At 45.6% G+C, this 20,000-nt stretch overlaps 3 protein-coding genes across 5 annotated transcripts in view; all 3 read right to left on the reverse strand.

Annotated features, from left to right (window-relative positions):
* The window catches only part of gon4la (gon-4 like a), a 32,445-nt gene extending 30,212 nt beyond the window's left edge, over positions 1-2,233 (reverse strand). The window contains exon 1 of the mRNA XM_080044877.1: positions 2,011-2,233. The gene's annotated coding sequence lies outside the window, so the exon portion shown is untranslated. The remainder of the gene's footprint in view (positions 1-2,010) is intronic.
* A 1,435-nt stretch (positions 2,234-3,668) lies between these two features.
* On the reverse strand, positions 3,669-6,765 carry LOC307263751 (stonustoxin subunit alpha-like). Of its 3 annotated transcripts, none has more exons than XM_080044989.1 (3): positions 6,536-6,765; positions 5,213-5,262; positions 3,669-4,451 (listed from the first exon to the last, which is right to left on the reverse strand). In XM_080044989.1, exons 2-3 carry the CDS (start codon positions 5,259-5,261, stop codon positions 3,913-3,915), a joined length of 588 nt encoding a protein of 195 aa, XP_079901115.1. In that variant the 5' UTR covers position 5,262; positions 6,536-6,765; the 3' UTR covers positions 3,669-3,912. The 3 variants fall into 3 exon arrangements, with proteins under 3 accessions (XP_079901115.1, XP_079901117.1, XP_079901116.1); XM_080044991.1 differs by lacking the exon at positions 6,536-6,765 and adding an exon at positions 5,597-5,918; XM_080044990.1 differs by lacking the exon at positions 6,536-6,765 and adding an exon at positions 5,391-5,394 and having other exon boundaries at positions 5,213-5,265.
* A 6,325-nt stretch (positions 6,766-13,090) lies between these two features.
* Positions 13,091-20,000, reverse strand: part of ints3 (integrator complex subunit 3) — a 38,706-nt gene continuing 31,796 nt past the window's right edge. The window contains exons 28-29 of the mRNA XM_080046021.1: positions 15,993-16,149; positions 13,091-13,577 (exon numbers count right to left, since the gene is read on the reverse strand). Of these exons, the coding sequence (XP_079902147.1) occupies positions 13,500-13,577; positions 15,993-16,149 (235 nt within the window). The 3' untranslated portion in view covers positions 13,091-13,499. The remainder of the gene's footprint in view (positions 13,578-15,992; positions 16,150-20,000) is intronic.

A 20,000-nucleotide genomic window follows, 5' to 3' on the forward strand; every position in this document is an offset into this window, starting at 1 on the left:
ACGCGCCTCAGCAGTGCGTCTGAGGTTGGATGTGTGCTCGCTCTACGTTGATTTCACAGTCTGTGACCAAAAGTCAGACGCAGACGCGAGGTAGACGCGCAGTAGAGGTAGGATGTGTGTGGGGCGCGTAACGCAGCTGACTCCATGCTTACTAACTATAACACAGCGGACTCCCCATGCTTACTAACTATAACACAGATGACTCCATGCTTACTAACTATAACACAGATGACTCCATGCTTACTAACTATAACACAGCGGACTCCCCATGCTTACTAACTATAACACAAATGACTCCCCATGCTTACTAACTATAACACAGATGACTCCATGCTTACTAACTATAACACAGCGGACTCCCCATGCTTACTAACTATAACACAAATGACTCCCATGCTTACTAACTATAACGCAGCGGACTCCCATGCTTACTAACTATAACGCAGCTGACTCCATGCTTACTAACTATAACGCAGCGGACTCCCCATGCTTACTAACTATAACACAGATGACTCCCCATGCTTACTAACTATAACGCAGCGGACTCCCCGCCATTCTTACTAACTATAACGCAGCGGACTCCCCATGCTTACTAACTATAACGCAGCGGACTCCCCATGCTTACTAACTATAACGCAGCTGACTCCCATGCTTACTAACTATAACGCAGCTGACTCCCCGCCATGCTGACTAACTATAACGCAGCTGACTCCCCGCCATGCTTACTAACTATAACGCAGCGGACTCCCCATGCTTATTAACTATAACGCAGCGGACTCCCCATGCTTACTAACTATAACGCAGCGGACTCCCATGCTTACTAACTATAACGCAGCGGACTCCCCATGCTTACTAACTATAACGCAGCGGACTCCCCATGCTTACTAACAATAACGCAGCGGACTCCCATGCTTACTAACTATAACGCAGCGGACTCCCCATGCTTACTAACTATAACGCAGCTGACTCCCCATGCTTACTAACTATAACGCAGCGGACTCCCATGCTTACTAACTATAACGCAGCGGACTCCCATGCTTACTAACTATAACGCAGCTGACTCCCCGCCATGCTTACTAACTATAATGTAGCTGACTCCCTATGCTTACTAACTATAACGCAGCGGACTCCCCATGCTTACTAACTATAATGCAGCTGACTCCCCGCCATGCTTACTAACTATAACGCAGCTGACTCCAATGCTTACTAACTATAACGCAGCTGACTCCCATGCTTACTAACTATAACGCAGCTGACTCCCCCCATGCTTACTAACTATAACGCAGCTGACTCCCCGCCATGCTTACTAACTATAAAGCAGCGGACTCCCCACATTACACTGTTAAGGCTGTTACATACTCCGCGAGAAGAAAGAACAAAGTTCTCGGTGACAGAGCTGCGAGAAGTTCTTTCTGGTCTGACATTACATACTTCAAGAGAACTCAACTGCCGAATTCCTCACCGCGGCGCATTGTTAGTAGCGCCAGCTGATTTCACTTCGCTTTCCTCATTGACTTCAGACTGACCAATCACACAATAGTTCTCGGACAAGCTGCGAGAAGAAAGTTCGGCCCGGGTGATGTGTCGAGAACAAGCTGCGAGAACAGCTAAACAAGAGCTGAGAGACGCAGCTCTGTCACCGAGAACTTTGTTCTTTCTTCTCGCGGAGTATGTAACAGCCTTTAGGAGGATGTTGTGCATTTGGGTTTACAGTGAACTAGTCTCCCCGTCAGCTGTCCGGGGCAGCTGACTCGGTAAGACTCGGAAACCTTCGGCAGATCTCGGAAACACTCGGCGGGTCTGTGTTGTTAGCATGTAGCTCGTCTTGTGTCAGTTAGCAGTGTATTAGCTTGAAGACACTGTTAGCAAAACAAAAACTCAGGAACCAACAGCCTGGACGAACAGCATCTCTCTTTATTTACTACTGTCAGCCTCCTCCCTACATCTCTACTGCGCATGCTCCAATAACTCAGTTACTAGTTACAGCAGTTAGCTTGTGTTAGCTCTTACCTGTTTAGCTCAAACTGGAGTTGTCTTGGTCCTCGGCCTAGCAGCTACCGGTAGCATGACGTAGACAGACTATAAACGGAGCCAGTGTGTGTCTGTCCGTGTGTGTGTGTCTCCGGTCCGCGGTCGGTAACGGCCCCGGTTCCGCTGTTTACCTACGAGCTGCGTGCGTCACGGAAGAGATGCAGGTTGTTTCCCGCCACAGCGAAGCGAACACAGAGAAGCCGCTGAGAACTACAGAACTACATTTCCGGGTGTGCGTCCGTGCGTCACGCCGTAAACGTGATGTTGTGGAAGTGTTTTTGTTTATGCGAAAATATCATGGAAAATATAAAATAAAAAGTATAGTACTCCAGAGGCTATTTATTTATTTATTTATTAATGTAAACAAATAACAGATTAATGTTGAGGATTTTCATGTGTTTAAGATAAGATAACAAATCATAGTTGTTTTAATATTTTCTTTACTATGAAGGAAGTTATTTGGAAGGGAGCCATGTTTCCATTTTAAATACTTGATCGTATTTAGTAAATTCATTTTTCATAAATTTAATGGTCTGAAAAGAAAACTAATTATTCACCTATTTAAAAAATATATATTCAGAAACTATAAATGACTGAACAATAAGAAAGCCCTCAGAACTCTTAACATCTACAATGCCTTAATACTTTTCTGTTCCTGTCTGTATTTCTATTCATACTGTTTGCTCATGTTATTAAATTGTATTTTTATTTAAAAGTGTTTGGGATAAAAAGCGAAGGCTGTTTATGAAGCTTAATATCATCATTGGGTGAAAAAGGAGAAGTCAGTCAGTGATTTTTTTTTTTTCTGAAACTGAAAATTAAAATTTTTTGTCCAATAAAAGGTGCTCTGAGGAACTTTTATTTCACAACATATTTATTGCAGTTTTTCTCATTTTTCACGACACACACAAACACCTGCTGCACCATCACAACAGACAACAACAGAAATAAAACAAAAAAGAAAAATTACCCCCAAAAAAAAAAGAAAGGCAAATCTATCCCATATTCCCGCCCGCCATGTTGCTTCTGTCTGGCTCCCAGAGCTCGTCAAAGCCCCCCCCCCCCCCCGGTTGCCACTAGCAACATGCGTCAAACTTTAATGTCCAACACACTTCAACAGCTCCCCAAGAGTTATGTATGTTCTCTGCTGTGAAGTCACATGGTCTGATTCTGTGGTTTGGAATGTCATCATCTCAGAAAGACATTTATACACATTAGTAGAAATAATAATAAAGATAATTTTAATGATAAAACTAATAATGATTAAAGTGAAAGTTCAGCCCTGAGGAGAACATTTAACCATCTCTAAGAAAAACTAATTCCTGACATTAAAGTCACAGTGAGTGAGTCAGATATGAACTAAGTGACCACCACCAACAGTTAACCCTCAGGGTCAGGGTTAGGGTTAGGGGTTAACCCTCGGGGTTAGGGTTAGGGTTAACCCTCAGGGTTAGGGGTTAAGGGTCAGGGTCAGGGTTAACCCTCAGGGTTAGGGGTTAACCCTCAGGGTTAGGGTTAGGGGTTAACCCTCAGGGTTAGGGTCAGGGTTAGGGTTAACCCTCAGGGTTAGGGGTTAAGGGTCAGGGTCAGGGTTAGGGTTAGGGTTAGGGGTTAACCCTCAGGGTTAGGGGTTAACCCTAAGGGTTAGGTTTAGGGGTTAACCCTCAGGGTTAGGGTTAGGGGTTAACCCTCGGGGTTAGGGGTTAACCCTCAGGGTCAGGGTTAGGGTTAGGGTTAGGGGTTAACCATCAGGGTTAGGGTTAGGGGTTAACCCTCAGTGTCAGGGTTAGGGTTAGGGGTTAACCCTCAGGGTTAGGGTTAGGGGTTAACCCTCGGGGTTAGGGTTAGGGGTTAACCCTCAGGATGGAAGGTGTCTCCCTCCTACACATCACACAGAGACACTGAGGAACCAGGCCCAAAGCCAAACCCAGGGAACAGAGGTTCAGTGAATGTGGTGTTGTGAGTGTAGAGGTGGATCAGTGAGTCAGAGGAGACACTGTAGAAGGACAGAGAGCCAGCAGGACAGTCCACATACACTGCTACTCTGTGAGAGGGAGAGGGGGAGGAGGAGGGGATGAATGTGTCTATCTTATTGTGCCAGAGAAAGTAACAGCCATTACGATCAGAGCAGTCCAGACTCCAGGACTGATCATTCTCTCCAAACAAACACTCATCACCGGCTCCTTTCCTCTTGATTCCTCTGTAACACACTGTTATATAAACCCTTCCGCTCCACTCGACCTCATAGTAATGGCGACCAGTCAGACCATTACTACACAGCAGCTGAGAGCGGAGGTCAAACCTCTCTGGATGATCAGGATATGGCTGTTCCTTCTCCACACCTGTCACCTTCCTGTTGTTGTCAGACAGTTTGAGTCTTGTGTTCACTGTGTTTGTGTCCAGTGTGAGTTTACAGGCGTCTAATGGAGAGAAACAGACACAGCAGCAGTTTATCATCAGACACCTGAAGGCTTTATTCTGTGTTGGTCTTTTGATGTTGTTTATTGCTATACTCCTTATTCTCAGGAGCACTGAAGCATTTAAATGTGCCCTGTGTACATTGACTATTAAAGGTGCTATGAGGAACTTTTAAAATATCATTCTTATTTAAGCAATAGCACACGAGAGGGAGCATGTTGTCGCTCTATATCAGCACTGCTGTGATTCGGTCGTAGGCACGAGGCCGCAGGCCGAGTGCCGAAGAGAAACACAGCAGCGCTGATATAGAGCGACAACATTGCGACCTCGAGTGTGATATTGCTTTTATACAGCAGTTTTACAACTTAAATTCACAAGTTAACTTTAAAATGTGATCTTTAATCAATTAAGAATGTATTTGCTTCCGCCAACACAAATAGTCCGACAACAGCAGTCAGAGCGGAGCGCGTTGCTAAGCAACGTGTCAACAACTTGGCGGGAGCTCGTCCTGCAGTGTTTACTCTGGTAACATTAACCACGGCGGCCCGATGTTCTGTTAAAATCACCAAAGTAAAGGAACGGCGGATCTTAATCTAGTTGGTGATAATGTCCCTTTGTCATGGGTATACGCTCACCCAGGAACAACAGCTGGCGTGGTAACAACACGAACGCTTTTGTCCAAAAGGGGGCGCTAGAATGAACACACACTGAAAGTTCTTCGGAGCACCTTTAAGAAATGAAGTCAAACTGAATCCACACTCACACTTCTTCAGATCATCAGGTGTTAGCCTCTGCTCTGCCCCGTGGTCCATCCTGGAGGGAGACACACACAATGATTAACATGAGTCTTAAAGCTGGGCTGGAGAATTTAGTTTTGACCAATCAGAAATCACATACCCCAGCTTTAACTGACTCTCTTTATTTGCTTTGGCCTTTAACACAAGTTCAGCTTTTGGGTAACTTCTGTCTTCTATATGTTGCTGATTTTATCTGTTGTGTTTTTTTAATTCATTTTATTCTCAGACGTATTTACTAGTATTTTACTATGCTTTTATTTTATATGAACACTGTAAAGCATGTGACCCTGTCTGTGAAAAGCGCTTTATAAATACATTTTACTAACTTACTTACTAAGGCCTATACTTACTAACTGCTGTTCAACATGAAGCTCCTCAGTGTGTCAGTGTGACAGAGAAACAAGCTCAAACTCATCTGTGCCCACCGTCTGCGTTCTATCACTGTCTGAAACAAACACCTGAGTCACATGACAACCAGTTCCAACAGGTGCCAGGTGTTTCCAGTCGGTCCTGCCTCCTCTGCTTACCTGCCGGAGGGTAAGGTGGGTCTGGTGAACCTTTGTGGACTGGTACAGGTGTGTTTATATCGTCTGAGATCCGTTTTTTTCATTGATAATGGAGCAGATAAGTGCTACAATATTTCAATTTGTGATACAAGCACGAACATTGGCATGAGCAGTCTCCATGGGTCACTTGACAAGAGATTTTTAAAAAAATAAAAAAAAAACATCAATACATTTCTATGAGACAATTTCAGATTCACAATTTCAAATGTCTCGGACCATTTTCTTGTCAGGTGACCCATGCAGACTGCTCAGGCCATCTTCCACACTTGTATCATCAACTGAAAGATTCTGATGAGAATAAGCTCTTAGCCGCTCCACTATGAGTCTGAAAATGAGTTTTACATTTGGTCTCTTCATTCTGTAGCATGTCAGTGTCAGATCAATCACAGATCAGGTGGTGTAAGTAAGAAGGTAAAATGTATTTATACAGCGCGTTTCACAGACTGGGTCACAAAGGGCTTTACAATGTGCGTGGAAAACATAAGCATATAGTAAAACATACGTCTAAGAAAAAAAATAATTGAAAAAAACACATAAAATGAAATTAGCAACAGATAAGAGACATTAGTGTAGTTCCATATCCATCATAATAATAATAATGATTCTGATGAGTTTAGCTGCTGCAGAAAACACATTTCTGTCTCATGAAGAAGAACCAGAAACTATTAAAGAGTGAAACACAGATTCAGTTTTATGACTTTATTAAAACAGAGTTGAGCTCACCTGAAGTTCTGCTGAGTCCACCGCGCTCTGAGGCTCCGATCAGATTAAACAACCAGTTATACCCTGAACATTATCACACCCACTCCTGTGTGTGTGTGTGTGTGTGTGTGTGTCTCACTGTCTGTGTGTGTGTGTCTCTGTCTGTGTGTGTGTCTCTCTGTCTCTGTGTGTCTGTGTCTCTGTCTGTGTGTGTCTGTGTGTCTCTGTCTGTGTGTGTATGCATGCACAGCTCCAGTGTGTTCTCTTGTTACGAAAAATTTCACACTGACACTTTATTTGGAACCGATACTCAGAGCGAGATCTCACTTTGATCAAAATGTCTCTACGTATTGTTCTGTGTGTGTGTGTGTGTGTGTGTGTGTGTGTGTGTGTGTGCTGGTCTTACTCATGTTGTGGGGACATTTTTCTGTTTTCACAGTGATAGTGGGGACGTACCATTCTTTTGGGGACAAAATGGAAGTCCCCTTAACGCAATAATGACATTTTAGGGTGAAGCCTTTAAGGTGAGGGTGAGGTGGGTCCGCTCACCCAGGAACAACAGCTGGCGTGGTAAAACACTACCGCTGTAGTCCACAGGGGGCATTAGTGGTAAAACACTACCGCTGTAGTCCACAGGGGGCATTAGTGGTAAAACACTACTGCTTTAGTCCACAGGGGGTAAAACACTACCGCTGTAGTCCACAGGGGGCATTAGTGGTAAAACACTACTGCTTTAGTCCACAGGGGGCATTAGTGGTAAAACACTACTGCTTTAGTCCACAGGGGGTAAAACACTACTGCTTTAGTCCACAGGGGGCGCTAGAACTAACACACACTGAAAGTTCCTCTAAAACCTTTAAATGTGTTTTTATTACTTCAGAGACTGACGACCACTTCCTGTTTTCTGCTCAAACTTTTTCTGTAAAAGTTGATTTTATTGAAAAATCTTTCAGACCAAATAATAATAATTCCCACACACACACACACACACACACACAGTAAGACATACACACATACACAGTAAGACATACACACACACACACACACAGTAAGACATACACACACACACACACTGTCCCCTCTACTGTACTCCCTGTACACAAACGATTGTGCAGCCACCACAGACTCAAATACCATCATAAAGTTTGCTGACGACACCGTAGTGGTAGGCCTAATCCAAAACAACGACGGGACGGCCTACCTGGAGTCATTAGACCAGGGGTTGTGTTCAAGTACGCGTAATGATTTGGTCATTCATCAATAGAAGCATTGTGTTGTTATCTGGCTCAGAGAGGGACCAGTCACTCATACGTTTTGGACTATAGACAAACATAGCTTTTACATGTTTGTATTGTAAGACCGCCTCTCAGAGGGCCCATCAGGACTTCCTGTATAGGGGCCCAGAATTTGGTGCAACGCCCCTGCCTCCACATATCGTATAAATAATCATGGTGGGCTGCCATGGCCAAAAATGCCAGGGCCGATTTTTTGTCCCAGTCCAGCCCTGTTTGGGGGGCCAGCCACACTGGGAGCGATCCCGGTCCAAGGCCGCAGAGAGCGCTGCCACAGGGAGCACCCCAACCCGGGCAGACAAGAGACCCCACAGGGAGCACCCCAACCCGGGCAGACAAGAGACCCCACAGGGAGCACCCCAACCCGGGCAGACAAGAGACAAGAGACCCCACAGGGGGCACCCCAACCCGGGCAGACAAGAGGCCCCACAGGGAGCATCCCAACCCGGGCAGACAAGAGGCCCCACACCACGGTGCGGAGCCAAAGCTACCCGGGCCGAAACCGCCCACAGGACAGCACCCCCAACAGCCAGTCCAGAGACAACTCCCAGTCTGGCAGGCCCCCATGAGGAAACACTGGAGATTAAAATCTGACAGTTTAAAACAGTAGAATAAAGTAAAAAGCATAGAAGCTAAAAGCATAGAGATATTAAAACAGTAAGGATAAAAGAGTGCTCTGAATAGCACAGCATAAAAGGAATTAAGAAGAATTTATAAGATAATAAAAAATTGAAATTAAAATAAAAATCAATTAAAAGCCTGGTTAAAAAGGTAGGTCTTGAGCCTCTTTTTAAAAACCTCAACAGTCTCCGCGACCCTGAGGTTCTCCGGCAGGCTGTTCCACAGTCGGGGCCCATAGAAACTGAAAGCCGCCTCCCCGTGCTTTATAGAACTAATCTGTGGTATGGTCAAAAGGCCAGTACCGGAGGACCTCAGGGTCCGCGGGGGCTGATAGAGTAAAAGCAGGTCAGATAGGTAAGAAGGCCCAAGACCGTTAAGACACTTAAAAACTAGTAAAAGAACCTTAAAATCAATCCTGAAACGCACGGGGAGCCAATGCAGTGACCTTAAAACAGGTGTAATGTGCTCCCGCCCGCTGGGCCTTGTCAGCACTCGTGCAGCTGAGTTTTGTAATAGTTGTGTGTGTTGTGTGTGGACTTGGCTCGGCTCACCTGCTCCACCAGTTTGTCCTCTGACTCCAGGTGCATCAGTCAAACTCACTGAACTTTATCATGTCTGTTAAAGGGTTTTATGTCTGTTAAAGGGACTCATGTGACTTGATTTGATGATATGATCTTTATTGTCCCAGAAGAGCAGTGTGGTTTGCAAACAGTCGTAGAAAACAGCATCAGACAATCAATAAATAGACATTAATGAACATTAATAATAAACACTAATGCACACAACGTACAGGAGAGGTCATGGTGGTACGATTGGATGGGCTGTAAATGCACAAGGAGTCCATCATACTGTGTTATAAGGCCATTGCAGCTGCTGCACCAGTTTGTCCAACCACCCAACAGAGGGTCTCTTGGAGAATGTGTTTAGTGGGATGTCCAGGATGTTGAGTCCTTTGTCTTCTGACTGGATCTGACTTAGCAAATGTGTCCGAGGTCATTCAGGTTCAAGTAAAACAATCTTCCCAAACCTTTTTCATTAAAGGGGCGACAAGGGACTTTGAAATATTTCTGAAACAGTCTCATTTTTCCTCTGATGATCATAAATGACATGTAACAACAAACCAGACCATCAGTGCAAAGAATTCTAACTTTATATTGTTTTTTCTTCTTCCTCTTCTCCAGGGTCGGGTTGTGGGGACAGCAGCTCCATCGTAGACCCCAAACTTCCCTTTCCACATCAACCAGCTCAGACTGGGGGTCCAGAGGCGTTCCCACAGTGGAGATATGATCTCTTGTGATGCTCATAGTCAGGATATCAAGGCGTAGCCGTGGAGGGGAGGGGCTGCAGTCCGCTAGCCGTGGTGGGGAGGGGAGGGGCTACAGTCCAGTAGTCGTGGTGGGGAGGGGAGGGGAGGGGCTGCAGTCCAGTAGTCGTGGTGGGGTGGGGAGGGGCTACAGTCCAGTAGTCGTGGTGGGGAGGGGAGGGGCTACAGTCCAGTAGTCGTGGTGGGGAGGGGAGGGGAGGGGCTGCAGTCCAGTAGTCGTGGAGGGGAGGGGAGGGGAGGGGCTGCAGTCCAGTAGTCGTGGTGGGGAGGGGCTGCAGTCCAGTAGTCGTGGTGGGGAGGGGAGGGGCTACAGTCCAGTAGTCGTGGTGGGGAGGGGAGGGGCTACAGTCCAGTAGTCGTGGTGGGGAGGGGCTGCAGTCCAGTAGTCGTGGAGGGGAGGGGAGGGGCTACAGTCCAGTAGTCGTGGTGGGGAGGGGAGGGGCTACAGTCCAGTAGTCGTGGTGGGGAGGGGCTGCAGTCCAGTAGTCGTGGTGGGGAGGGGCTACAGTCCAGTAGTCGTGGTGGGGAGGGGAGGGGCTGCAGTCCAGTAGTCGTGGGGGGAGGGGCTGCAGTCCAGTAGTCGTGGTGGGGAGGGGCTGCAGTCCAGTAGTCGTGGTGGGGAGGGGAGGGGCTGCAGTCCAGTAGTCGTGGTGGGGAGGGGAGGGGCTGCAGTCCAGTAGTCGTGGTGGGGAGGGGCTACAGTCCAGTAGTCGTGGTGGGGAGGGGAGGGGCTGTAGTCCAGTAGTCGTGGTGGGGAGGGGAGGGGCTGCAGTCCAGTAGTCGTGGTGGGGAGGGGAGGGGCTGCAGTCCAGTAGTCGTGGTGGGGAGGGGAGGGGCTACAGTCCAGTAGTCGTGGTGGGGAGGGGCTACAGTCCAGTAGTCGTGGTGGGGAGGGGAGGGGCTACAGTCCAGTAGTCGTGGTGGGGAGGGGAGGGGCTACAGTCCAGTAGTCGTGGTGGGGAGGGGCTGCGGTCCAGTAGTCGTGGTGGGGAGGGGCTGCATTCCGGTGGGCTGAGGATCTCATCTCTGCTGTTTGACGTGGTTCTGATGACATCATCGGTCTGTGACCTTCAGCTCTCACTGGATCGGTTCACCGACAGGACCTGGAGTTGTCCCCCATCTCGCTGCCTGTATACAACTCCCTCCTGCGAGTGTCTTGCAGTTACATTTAAGGCCCCCGTCCTCATGACCGGCCCCCAAAACCCAACTCTGCTTTCATCCCAGAAATGTCTGATCTCCTCACAACACTCTGTACTACCCCTGCTGTACTACCTCAAACCCCCGTCACCCTCCCACTCTGTACTACCCCTGCTGTACTACCTCAAACCCCCGTCACCCTCCCACTCTGTACTTCCTCTGCTGTACTACCTCAAACCCCCGTCACCCTCCCACTCTGTACTTCCTCTGCTGTACTACCTCAAACCCCCGTCACCCTCCCACTCTGTACTTCCTCTGCTGTACTACCTCAAACCCCCGTCACCCTCCCACTCTGTACTACCCCTGCTGTACTACCTCAAACCCCCGTCACCCTCCCACTCTGTACTTCCTCTGCCAACACCATCATTCTGGGAGATTCAAATATTCAGTCTCCTGGACCTCCACGCCCCCTTAACATCCACGAAGGCCGGAGCCACTATGGTACACGCTCTATCCACTACACCGGAGCGGCCTGTTAACAGCTGCTTTTGATACACTGTCATCAGCAGGCATTACACACTGCTGACCAGGATGGAAGAGGGTTTCTGCTAATGACCAGGATGGAAGAGGGTTTCTGTCTAATGACCAGGATGGAAGAGGGTTTCTGCTAATGACCAGGATGGAAGAGGGTTTCTGTCTAATGACCAGGATGGAAGAGGGTTTCTGTCTAATGACCAGGATGGAAGAGGGTTTCTGTCTAATGACCAGGATGGAAGAGGGTTTCTGTCTGATGACCAGGATGGAAGAGGGTTTCTGCTAATGACCAGGATGGAAGAGGGTTTCTGTCTAATGACCAGGATGGAAGAGGGTTTCTGTCTAATGACCAGGATGGAAGAGGGTTTCTGTTAATGACCAGGATGGAAGAGGGTTTCTGTCTAATGACCAGGATGGAAGAGGGTTTCTGTTAATGACCAGGATGGAAGAGGGTTTCTGTCTAATGACCAGGATGGAAGAGGGTTTCTGATGACCAGGATGGAAGAGGGTTTCTGTCTAATGACCAGGATGGAAGAGGGTTTCTGTTAATGACCAGGATGGAAGAGGGTTTCTGTTAATGACCAGGATGGAAGAGGGTTTCTGTCTAATGACCAGGATGGAAGAGGGTTTCTGATGACCAGGATGGAAGAGGGTTTCTGTCTAATGACCAGGATGGAAGAGGGTTTCTGCTGATGACCAGGATGGAAGAGGGTTTCTGCTAATGACCAGGATGGAAGAGGGTTTCTGTCTAATGACCAGGATGGAAGAGGGTTTCTGTCTAATGACCAGGATGGAAGAGGGTTTCTGCTGATGACCAGGATGGAAGAGGGTTTCTGTCTAATGACCAGGATGGAAGAGGGTTTCTGTCTAATGACCAGGATGGAAGAGGGTTTCTGTCTAATGACCAGGATGTAAGAGGGTTTCTGTCTAATGACCAGGATGTAAGAGGGTTTCTGATGACCAGGATGGAAGAGGGTTTCTGCTAATGACCAGGATGTAAGAGGGTTTTATGTGAACGAATTGATAGAAAACTAAACCAAAACTTAACTTTGATACAGATTAAATTAGTCGCTTAGAAAATAGGAATGAACTTTTAAGTCTCTACAAGGAACTTTTAAATATTTCTGAAAGTCTCATTTTTCCTCTGATGATCGTCAATTACATGTAACAGCAAACCAGACCATCAGTGTAAAGAATGCTATTTTTATATAGTTTTTCTTAATGCCTTTGTCATGGGTACGCTCACCCAGGAACAACAGCTGGTGTGTTTTTGTCCAAGGGGGGGCAGCTTTTAAAATGTGTTTTTTATTTTATTTAACCTTCATCTCCAGATATCACTGAGGGGGGACGAGGACTTCTGTTTCCTGATCAGACTTTTTCTGCAAAAGTTGATTTTATTGAAAAATATTTCAGACCAATTATTAATTATTCCCACACACACACAAACAGTCACACACACACACACACACACACAGACAGACAGACAGACACACACACAGTAAGACGCACACACAGTAAGACACACACACACAAACAGACAGACACGCACACACACGCACACGCACACACACAGTAAGACACACACACAGTCACACACACACAGTAAGAGGACACACAGACAGACAGACAGACAGACAGACAGACAGACACAGGAAGAGGACTCAGGGCTGAATCAAAGCTTCACTTTTTATACCGACATGATGTTTCACAACAGACATTTTACTGCAGCGGGACAAACAGGAAGCAGCTGATAAAAACAGCAGGAAAGTCAGGACCCTTCAAAATAAGAGTCCAGACTTTCCCAGGACAAAAAAAAAAGTTCCCACAATCCCCGGCTCTTCATCAACATGGTTAAAATCAGTCTGTTCTGAGTTCATGGTTTCCTTGTCCCATTGCATCATGGGAGAACACACACACACACACGCAGCGGTCAGTTAATCCTGGCGTCCATAGAAACAGTCTCATGGCGTTTGTAGCCCCTCCCACAGTGTGTGTCGTGAGGGAAAGTGGGCGGGCCTTAGTCCAGTGGTCAGCTCTCATTGGCTGCTGCTGGCTGTGCTGGCCTGTGATTGGCCCGTCAGTCGCTGTCCGAGGCCACGGCCGACGAGCCTTTCCTCTTCCTCTTGGGAGCTTTCGGTTTCGAGTCCTCCTCCTCCTGAAACACAGAGAATATATCAGTCAGTGTGTGTGTGTGTGTGTGTGTGTGTGTGTGTGTGTGTGTGTGTGTGTGTGTGTGTGTGTGTGTGAGTGTGAGAAGCAGCTTTTAGTTATTATGCACCAAATCTCTGGAACAAACTCCCAGAAAACTTGAGGTCTGCTGCAACTCTCAGTTCTTTTAAATCGAGTCTGAAGACTTTTTTGTTTCCATTTTAACCTGCAATTTTTTTATTATTTGCTTCTTTTATTCACTTTTAAATGTCTTCTAATGTGTTTTATGTGTTTTAATCTTGCCCCTGTAAAGCACTTTGAGTGGCCTTGTGTCTGAATTGTGCTATATAAATAAACTTGCCTTGCCTTGTGTGTGTGTGTGACTGTGTGACTGTGTGTGTGTGTGTGTGTGTGTGACTGTGTGTGACTCTGTGTGTGTGGTAACAGTGAATGGTGTAGGTTATGGTTATGGTCTGATAGCATTAGCTCCAGTTAGCATGAAGACTTGGTAGGCAACTTGTGGGATTCTCCTCACGGTACTTTTATTCCACATTGACCATATCAAGCCAGGTCTCTACGGCACTATATCTATTAAGCAGACATGATGCGTTCAGGAACATAGTCCCAGATTCCTGCCTACACCAACAGACCAACAGACCAACAGACAGACAGACAGACAGACAGACAGATACATGCGTTCAGGAACATAGTCCCAGATTCCTGCCTACACCAACAGACCAACAGACAGACAGACAGACAGACAGACAGACAGACAGATACATGCGTTCAGGAACATAGTCCCAGATTCCTGCCTACACCAACAGACAGACAGACAGACAGACAGACAGATACATGCGTTCAGGAACATAGTCCCAGATTCCTGCCTATACCAACAGACCAACAGACCAACAGACAGACAGACAGACAGACAGACAGACAGACAGATACATGCGTTCAGGAACATAGTCCCAGATTCCTGCCTACACCAACAGACCAACAGACAGACAGACAGACAGACAGACAGACAGACACATGCGTTCAGGAACATAGTCCCAGATTCCTGCCTACACCAACAGACAGACAGACAGACAGACAGACAGATACATGCGTTCAGGAACATAGTCCCAGATTCCTGCCTATACCAACAGACCAACAGACCAACAGACAGACAGACAGACAGACAGACAGACAGACAGATACATGCGTTCAGGAACATAGTCCCAGATTCCTGCCTACACCAACAGACAGACAGACAGACAGACAGACAGATACATGCGTTCAGGAACATAGTCCCAGATTCCTGCCTACACCAACAGACAGACAGACAGACAGACAGACAGACAGACAGACAGACAGACAGATACATGCGTTCAGGAACATAGTCCCAGATTCCTGCCTACACCAACAGACAGACAGACAGACAGACAGACAGATACATGCGTTCAGGAACATAGTCCCAGATTCCTGCCTATACCAACAGACCAACAGACCAACAGACAGACAGACAGACAGACAGACAGACAGACAGATACATGCGTTCAGGAACATAGTCCCAGATTCCTGCCTACACCAACAGACAGACAGACAGACAGACAGACAGATACATGCGTTCAGGAACATAGTCCCAGATTCCTGCCTACACCAACAGACAGACAGACAGACAGACAGACAGACAGACAGACAGACAGACAGACAGATACATGCGTTCAGGAACATAGTCCCAGATTCCTGCCTACACCAACAGACAGACAGACAGACAGACAGACAGACAGACAGACAGACAGACAGACAGATACATGCGTTCAGGAACATAGTCCCAGATTCCTGCCTACACCAACTCCTTACAAAACAAAGAATATAACGGAGACTTCACTCGTAGGCTGCATAGTTACTGTAGCAGAGCGGAGAAGCACATGCTCTTCTTCATGGTCAACATTACATTCCACAACAGACAGAGGGAGGCGCCACCTAGTGGCATGTTATAAAACTGACTGTTACATATTCCCCCTGTTTATAATACGGCTGTCCTCAGCCACACAGCAGAAGAAACAACATAACTAAACATAACGTTTGGTAATACATCACTAGTCCGTAGATAGATAGACATTATATTCACAGGGCAAGAAATACTGCTCAGCGTACTGATATACAAGCAGATAGAAAACAAAAGGAGGCGACACATAGTGTCTGCCTGTCTGTCTGTCTGTCTGTCTGTCTGTCTGTCTGTCTGTCTGTCTGTCTGTCTGCCTGCCTGCCTGCCTGTCTGTCTGTCTGTCTGTCTGTCTGTCTGCCTGCCTGCCTGCCTGCCTGCCTGCCTGCCTGCCTGCCTGCCTGCCTGCCTGCCTGCCAGCCTGTCTGTCTGTCTGTCTGTCTGCCTGCCTGCCTCCCTGTCTGTCTGCCTGCCTGTCTGTCTGTCACTCACCGATGCGGTGCTGCTGACGCTCTCCTCCTCCATGTTAGTGGGCGGGGCTTGTCCCTTCCTGGAACGCGGTGATGTCATCGGGGCTTTGCGGCGAGACTTCGGCGGTTTGGCCTGAGACTCTTCATACTCCTCTGCCAACGAAAACAGATCACTGAACCTAGAGAGAGAGAGACAGGTTACTGTCTGTCTGTCTGTCTGTCTGTCTGTCTGTCAGAGGTTTAAACAGATCACTGAACCTGCAGTTTTAAGGACAGGCCTTTAAAGGGCTGTTTGAGGGTTAACACTAGGTTTTAAGGACAGGCCTTTAAAGGGCTGTTTGAGGGTTAACACTAGGTTTGAAGGACAGGCCTTTAAAGGGCTGTTTGAGGGTTAACACTAGGTTTTAAGGACAGGCCTTTAAAGGGCTGTTTGAGGGTTAACACTAGTGCTGTGTCTGAAATCGCGCACTTCTGTACTTACACTTACTTTTTTGAGTGCACTTTGCGCAAAACCGGAGAGTGTGCCAAAATGCAGTGCACTGTAAGTTCCTCGGTCGCGGAGATGGCGGGACATTAAAATCAAAATAGAGGCGCTTGAAGCAACCGTGGAGACGGACGCGCTCTACAAAAGTTAAATTACACATTGTTTTAGTTTTTCCGCGACTAATGTGCCTGTTTTGGCTATCGGTAACGCAAGCAGAAAAAAATACCACCGAAGAAGAACCGTCAAAATGCAAAGTAATTTCCGGTAGGTGCGCGACGGCAGTTTGGACAGTACACTGTAGAAATGAGAGCACTGCGTCTATAAGTAAGTGTACTGTAGGGATAATAAAGTGCACTCAATGTAAGTGCACTTACGTAAGTGCGCAATTTCAGACACAGCATAGGTTTTAAGGACAGGCCTTTAAAGGGCTGTTTGAGGGTTAACACTAGGTTTTAAGGACAGGCCTTTAAAGGGCTGTTTGAGGGTTAACACTAGGTTTTAAGGACAGGCCTTTAAAGGGCTGTTTGAGGGTTAACACTAGGTTTTAAGGACAGGCCTTTAAAGGGCTGTTTGAGGGTTAACACTAGGTTTTAAGGTTCAGGTATGAATTAGGTTTATGTGTGTAGAGTGTAGTTGCAAATTGCAAAACATTTATAAAAAAAATTGTAATTGCTGTGAAAAAAAAAAAAAAAATGAAAAAAGTTGCACAAAATGTGTGTGTGTGTGTGCGTGTCAGTGTGTGTGTGTGTGTGCGTGTGTGTCTGTGTGTGTGTGTGTGCGTGTCAGTGTGTGTGTCTGTCTGTGTGTGTGTGCGTGTGTATGTGTGTGTGTGTGTGCGTGTCAGTGTGTGTGTGTGTGAGTGAGTGTTTGTGTGTGCGTGTCAGTGTGTGTGTGTGTTTGTTTGTTTGTTTGTAACCTTTATTTAACCTCGAAAGATCAATTGAGGGGTGACCCTCTTTTACAATGACGTCGAGTACAGATACACAATATACAATGAGAATACATAACAAGTTTACACACACACACACACACACACACACACACACACACACACACAGACAACAACAATTTAAAACATTCAGATCAATTGAATGAAATAAATAATAGCCTAATTAAAACAGTTACAAGTGTGGAGGGGTTGATTCAAAATAATACTTTTAAATTGGTTAACAGATATGAGTGTATTTATTTTAATTGTATGTTGTAGGCTGTTCCAGGAGTCAGGGGCACTATAGCTAAAAGCGGTTTTACCAAGCTCAGACCGGGCATAGGGGACATATAACATGATCATGTCAGTTGAGCGGGTTTGATAAAGCCCATCTGAAATAAGCAGCATTTCTGTCAGATAGAGTGGTAGCTTTCCAGTCAGAGCTTTATATATAAAAATATGCCAATGTGCATCACGTCTCTCCTTAACCCATTGATGACGGCTGCTGCACGATGCCACATTGGCTCTCCTGCCTGATGCTGCGTCGCGCAGCATTATTACTTTATCTAATTTTCATGGCATTCCCAGCATAGAATGCACCGTCATTGGTTCAAATACACATGAGGTGGGTTTTGTTGATTTTTTTAAGACCACGTGACCACCCAAAAGTTGTGTGGTTCGCCCAAAAATCATGTCAATCAAAAAAATAAATAAATAAAAAAATAAAACAAAATAATAAAAAAAATACGCCAGCTATGTCGGCGACAGAACAGTTAGTGGCGTTTGGTGCGCAGAATCAAGGTCTACTATAGACTACTGACAAAAATCACACAACACATTGCATCTATTTATTAACAATATTTAATAATTTTCTAATTCATCTAATTTTGACGATTTTTAGAAATATTTGTTGGTTTGTAAGCGCTAAGGGAGCATGTTTAAATAAAACCTGTGAACCTTAACTTTTAAATGTATTTTATTTCATGTTTCTATGTTCTACACAGGCTTAGATATTAAGGTTTTGGTAGACTTGACAATTCGTACTATTTTTTCAGAAAACCCTCAGGCATTAAAGACATGCATCCTAGGTTGCCATAGTCATCAATGGGTTAAGGGAGGACCACCCAACCTTTTCATATAAAACACAATGGTGTGTATCATAAGCATCTCCTGTAATTAATCTCAAAGCAGAGTGAAATACAGAGTCAAGGAGTTTAAGGCATGAACGAGATGCATGCCGATAAACCACATCACCGTAATCAAGGACAGACATAAAAACTGCCTCAATAATCCTTTTCCTACTAAACAACGGGAAGGTAGCTTTATTCCTATAAAAATATCCAATCTTTTGTCGCAGACGACAGACAAGATTTTTTATGTGAAATGTAAAAGAGAGTTTTTCATCTAGCCAGATACCAAGGTACTTATATTCAGAGACTTTTTCGATCAAAGAACCGTTTACAGCATAGATGCATGCACTATTGTCTAAATCTCTAGCCCTAGAGAACAACATGAATTTAGTTTTAGTCTGGTTAAGGACAAGTTTAAGTGAAATAAGAGCATTCTGAAGAGCATTAAAGGACAGTTGCAGGTTCTCAATAGCTGACTTTGCAGAGTCAGCAACACAATACAAGATGGTGTCATCAGCATATAAATGGATTTGACAACCACTGACAAGAGACACAATATCATTGATGTAGATGGTGAATAGTACCGGACCTAAAATTGAACCTTGTGGAACACCTTTGGTTATGGGTAAGAAACCAGATTGGATATTACCTAGCTTCACACATTGAGATCGGTCAGAAAGGTAATTACTGAACCAGCTACACGCATTTTCACTAAGACCAATGTTAGCCAATTTATCTAATAGTAAAGAATGGTCTACTGTATCAAAGGCTTTACTGAGATCAATAAAGAGGGCAGCACAGTGTTTACTATTATCTAAGGCAGAGACAATATTGTTAGTAACCAGAGTGATGGCAGAGATAGTGCTATGGTTAGTTCTAAAACCAGATTGGTGAACAGATAAAATAGTGTGACTTGAGAGAAATGTTTTCAATTGGTAATTAATAAGGGATTCCAGCGTTTTTGACAGACATGACAATCTGGATATTGGCCTATAGTTATTAGGTAGGGATGGGACGATCCACTTTTTTTAGTTCCGATCCGATTCCGATACCTGGGGTTTGGATATCGGCCGATACCGATACTGACCGATACGATATCATAATTTTTATACATTTTTTCGTTGGTGGTGATGTTATGTATTAGGCTAGGAAGGCTTAAGCAATTCTAATTTAAAAGAGCAATACATATACACAAATGCATATAGGTTTATCTTAAAGGCAGACATCCTTCTCAATGATCACTTCTGCCCCACTAGAATATGTGGTGGTCTGTTTGTCTGAACAGTCTTTCTCTCTCTGGCTGTATTTTACATAGTAGAATTTGTCACAAGCCTCTCCACTTCCTTGACTTGGATTAGCTGTGGTTAGCTCACTGGCTAACAAACTGATATGTACTGTATGTCAAATTATAAAGTGATGTCCTCTCTCCCTCCACCGAACGTCGGCGCATGTTCGCTCTTACATAGTAAAAAAAAAAAAAAAAAAAAA

This window comes from Ammodytes marinus (genome assembly GCF_949987685.1).
Source record: "Ammodytes marinus genome assembly, chromosome: 17".
Lineage (NCBI taxonomy): Eukaryota > Metazoa > Chordata > Actinopteri > Uranoscopiformes > Ammodytidae > Ammodytes > Ammodytes marinus.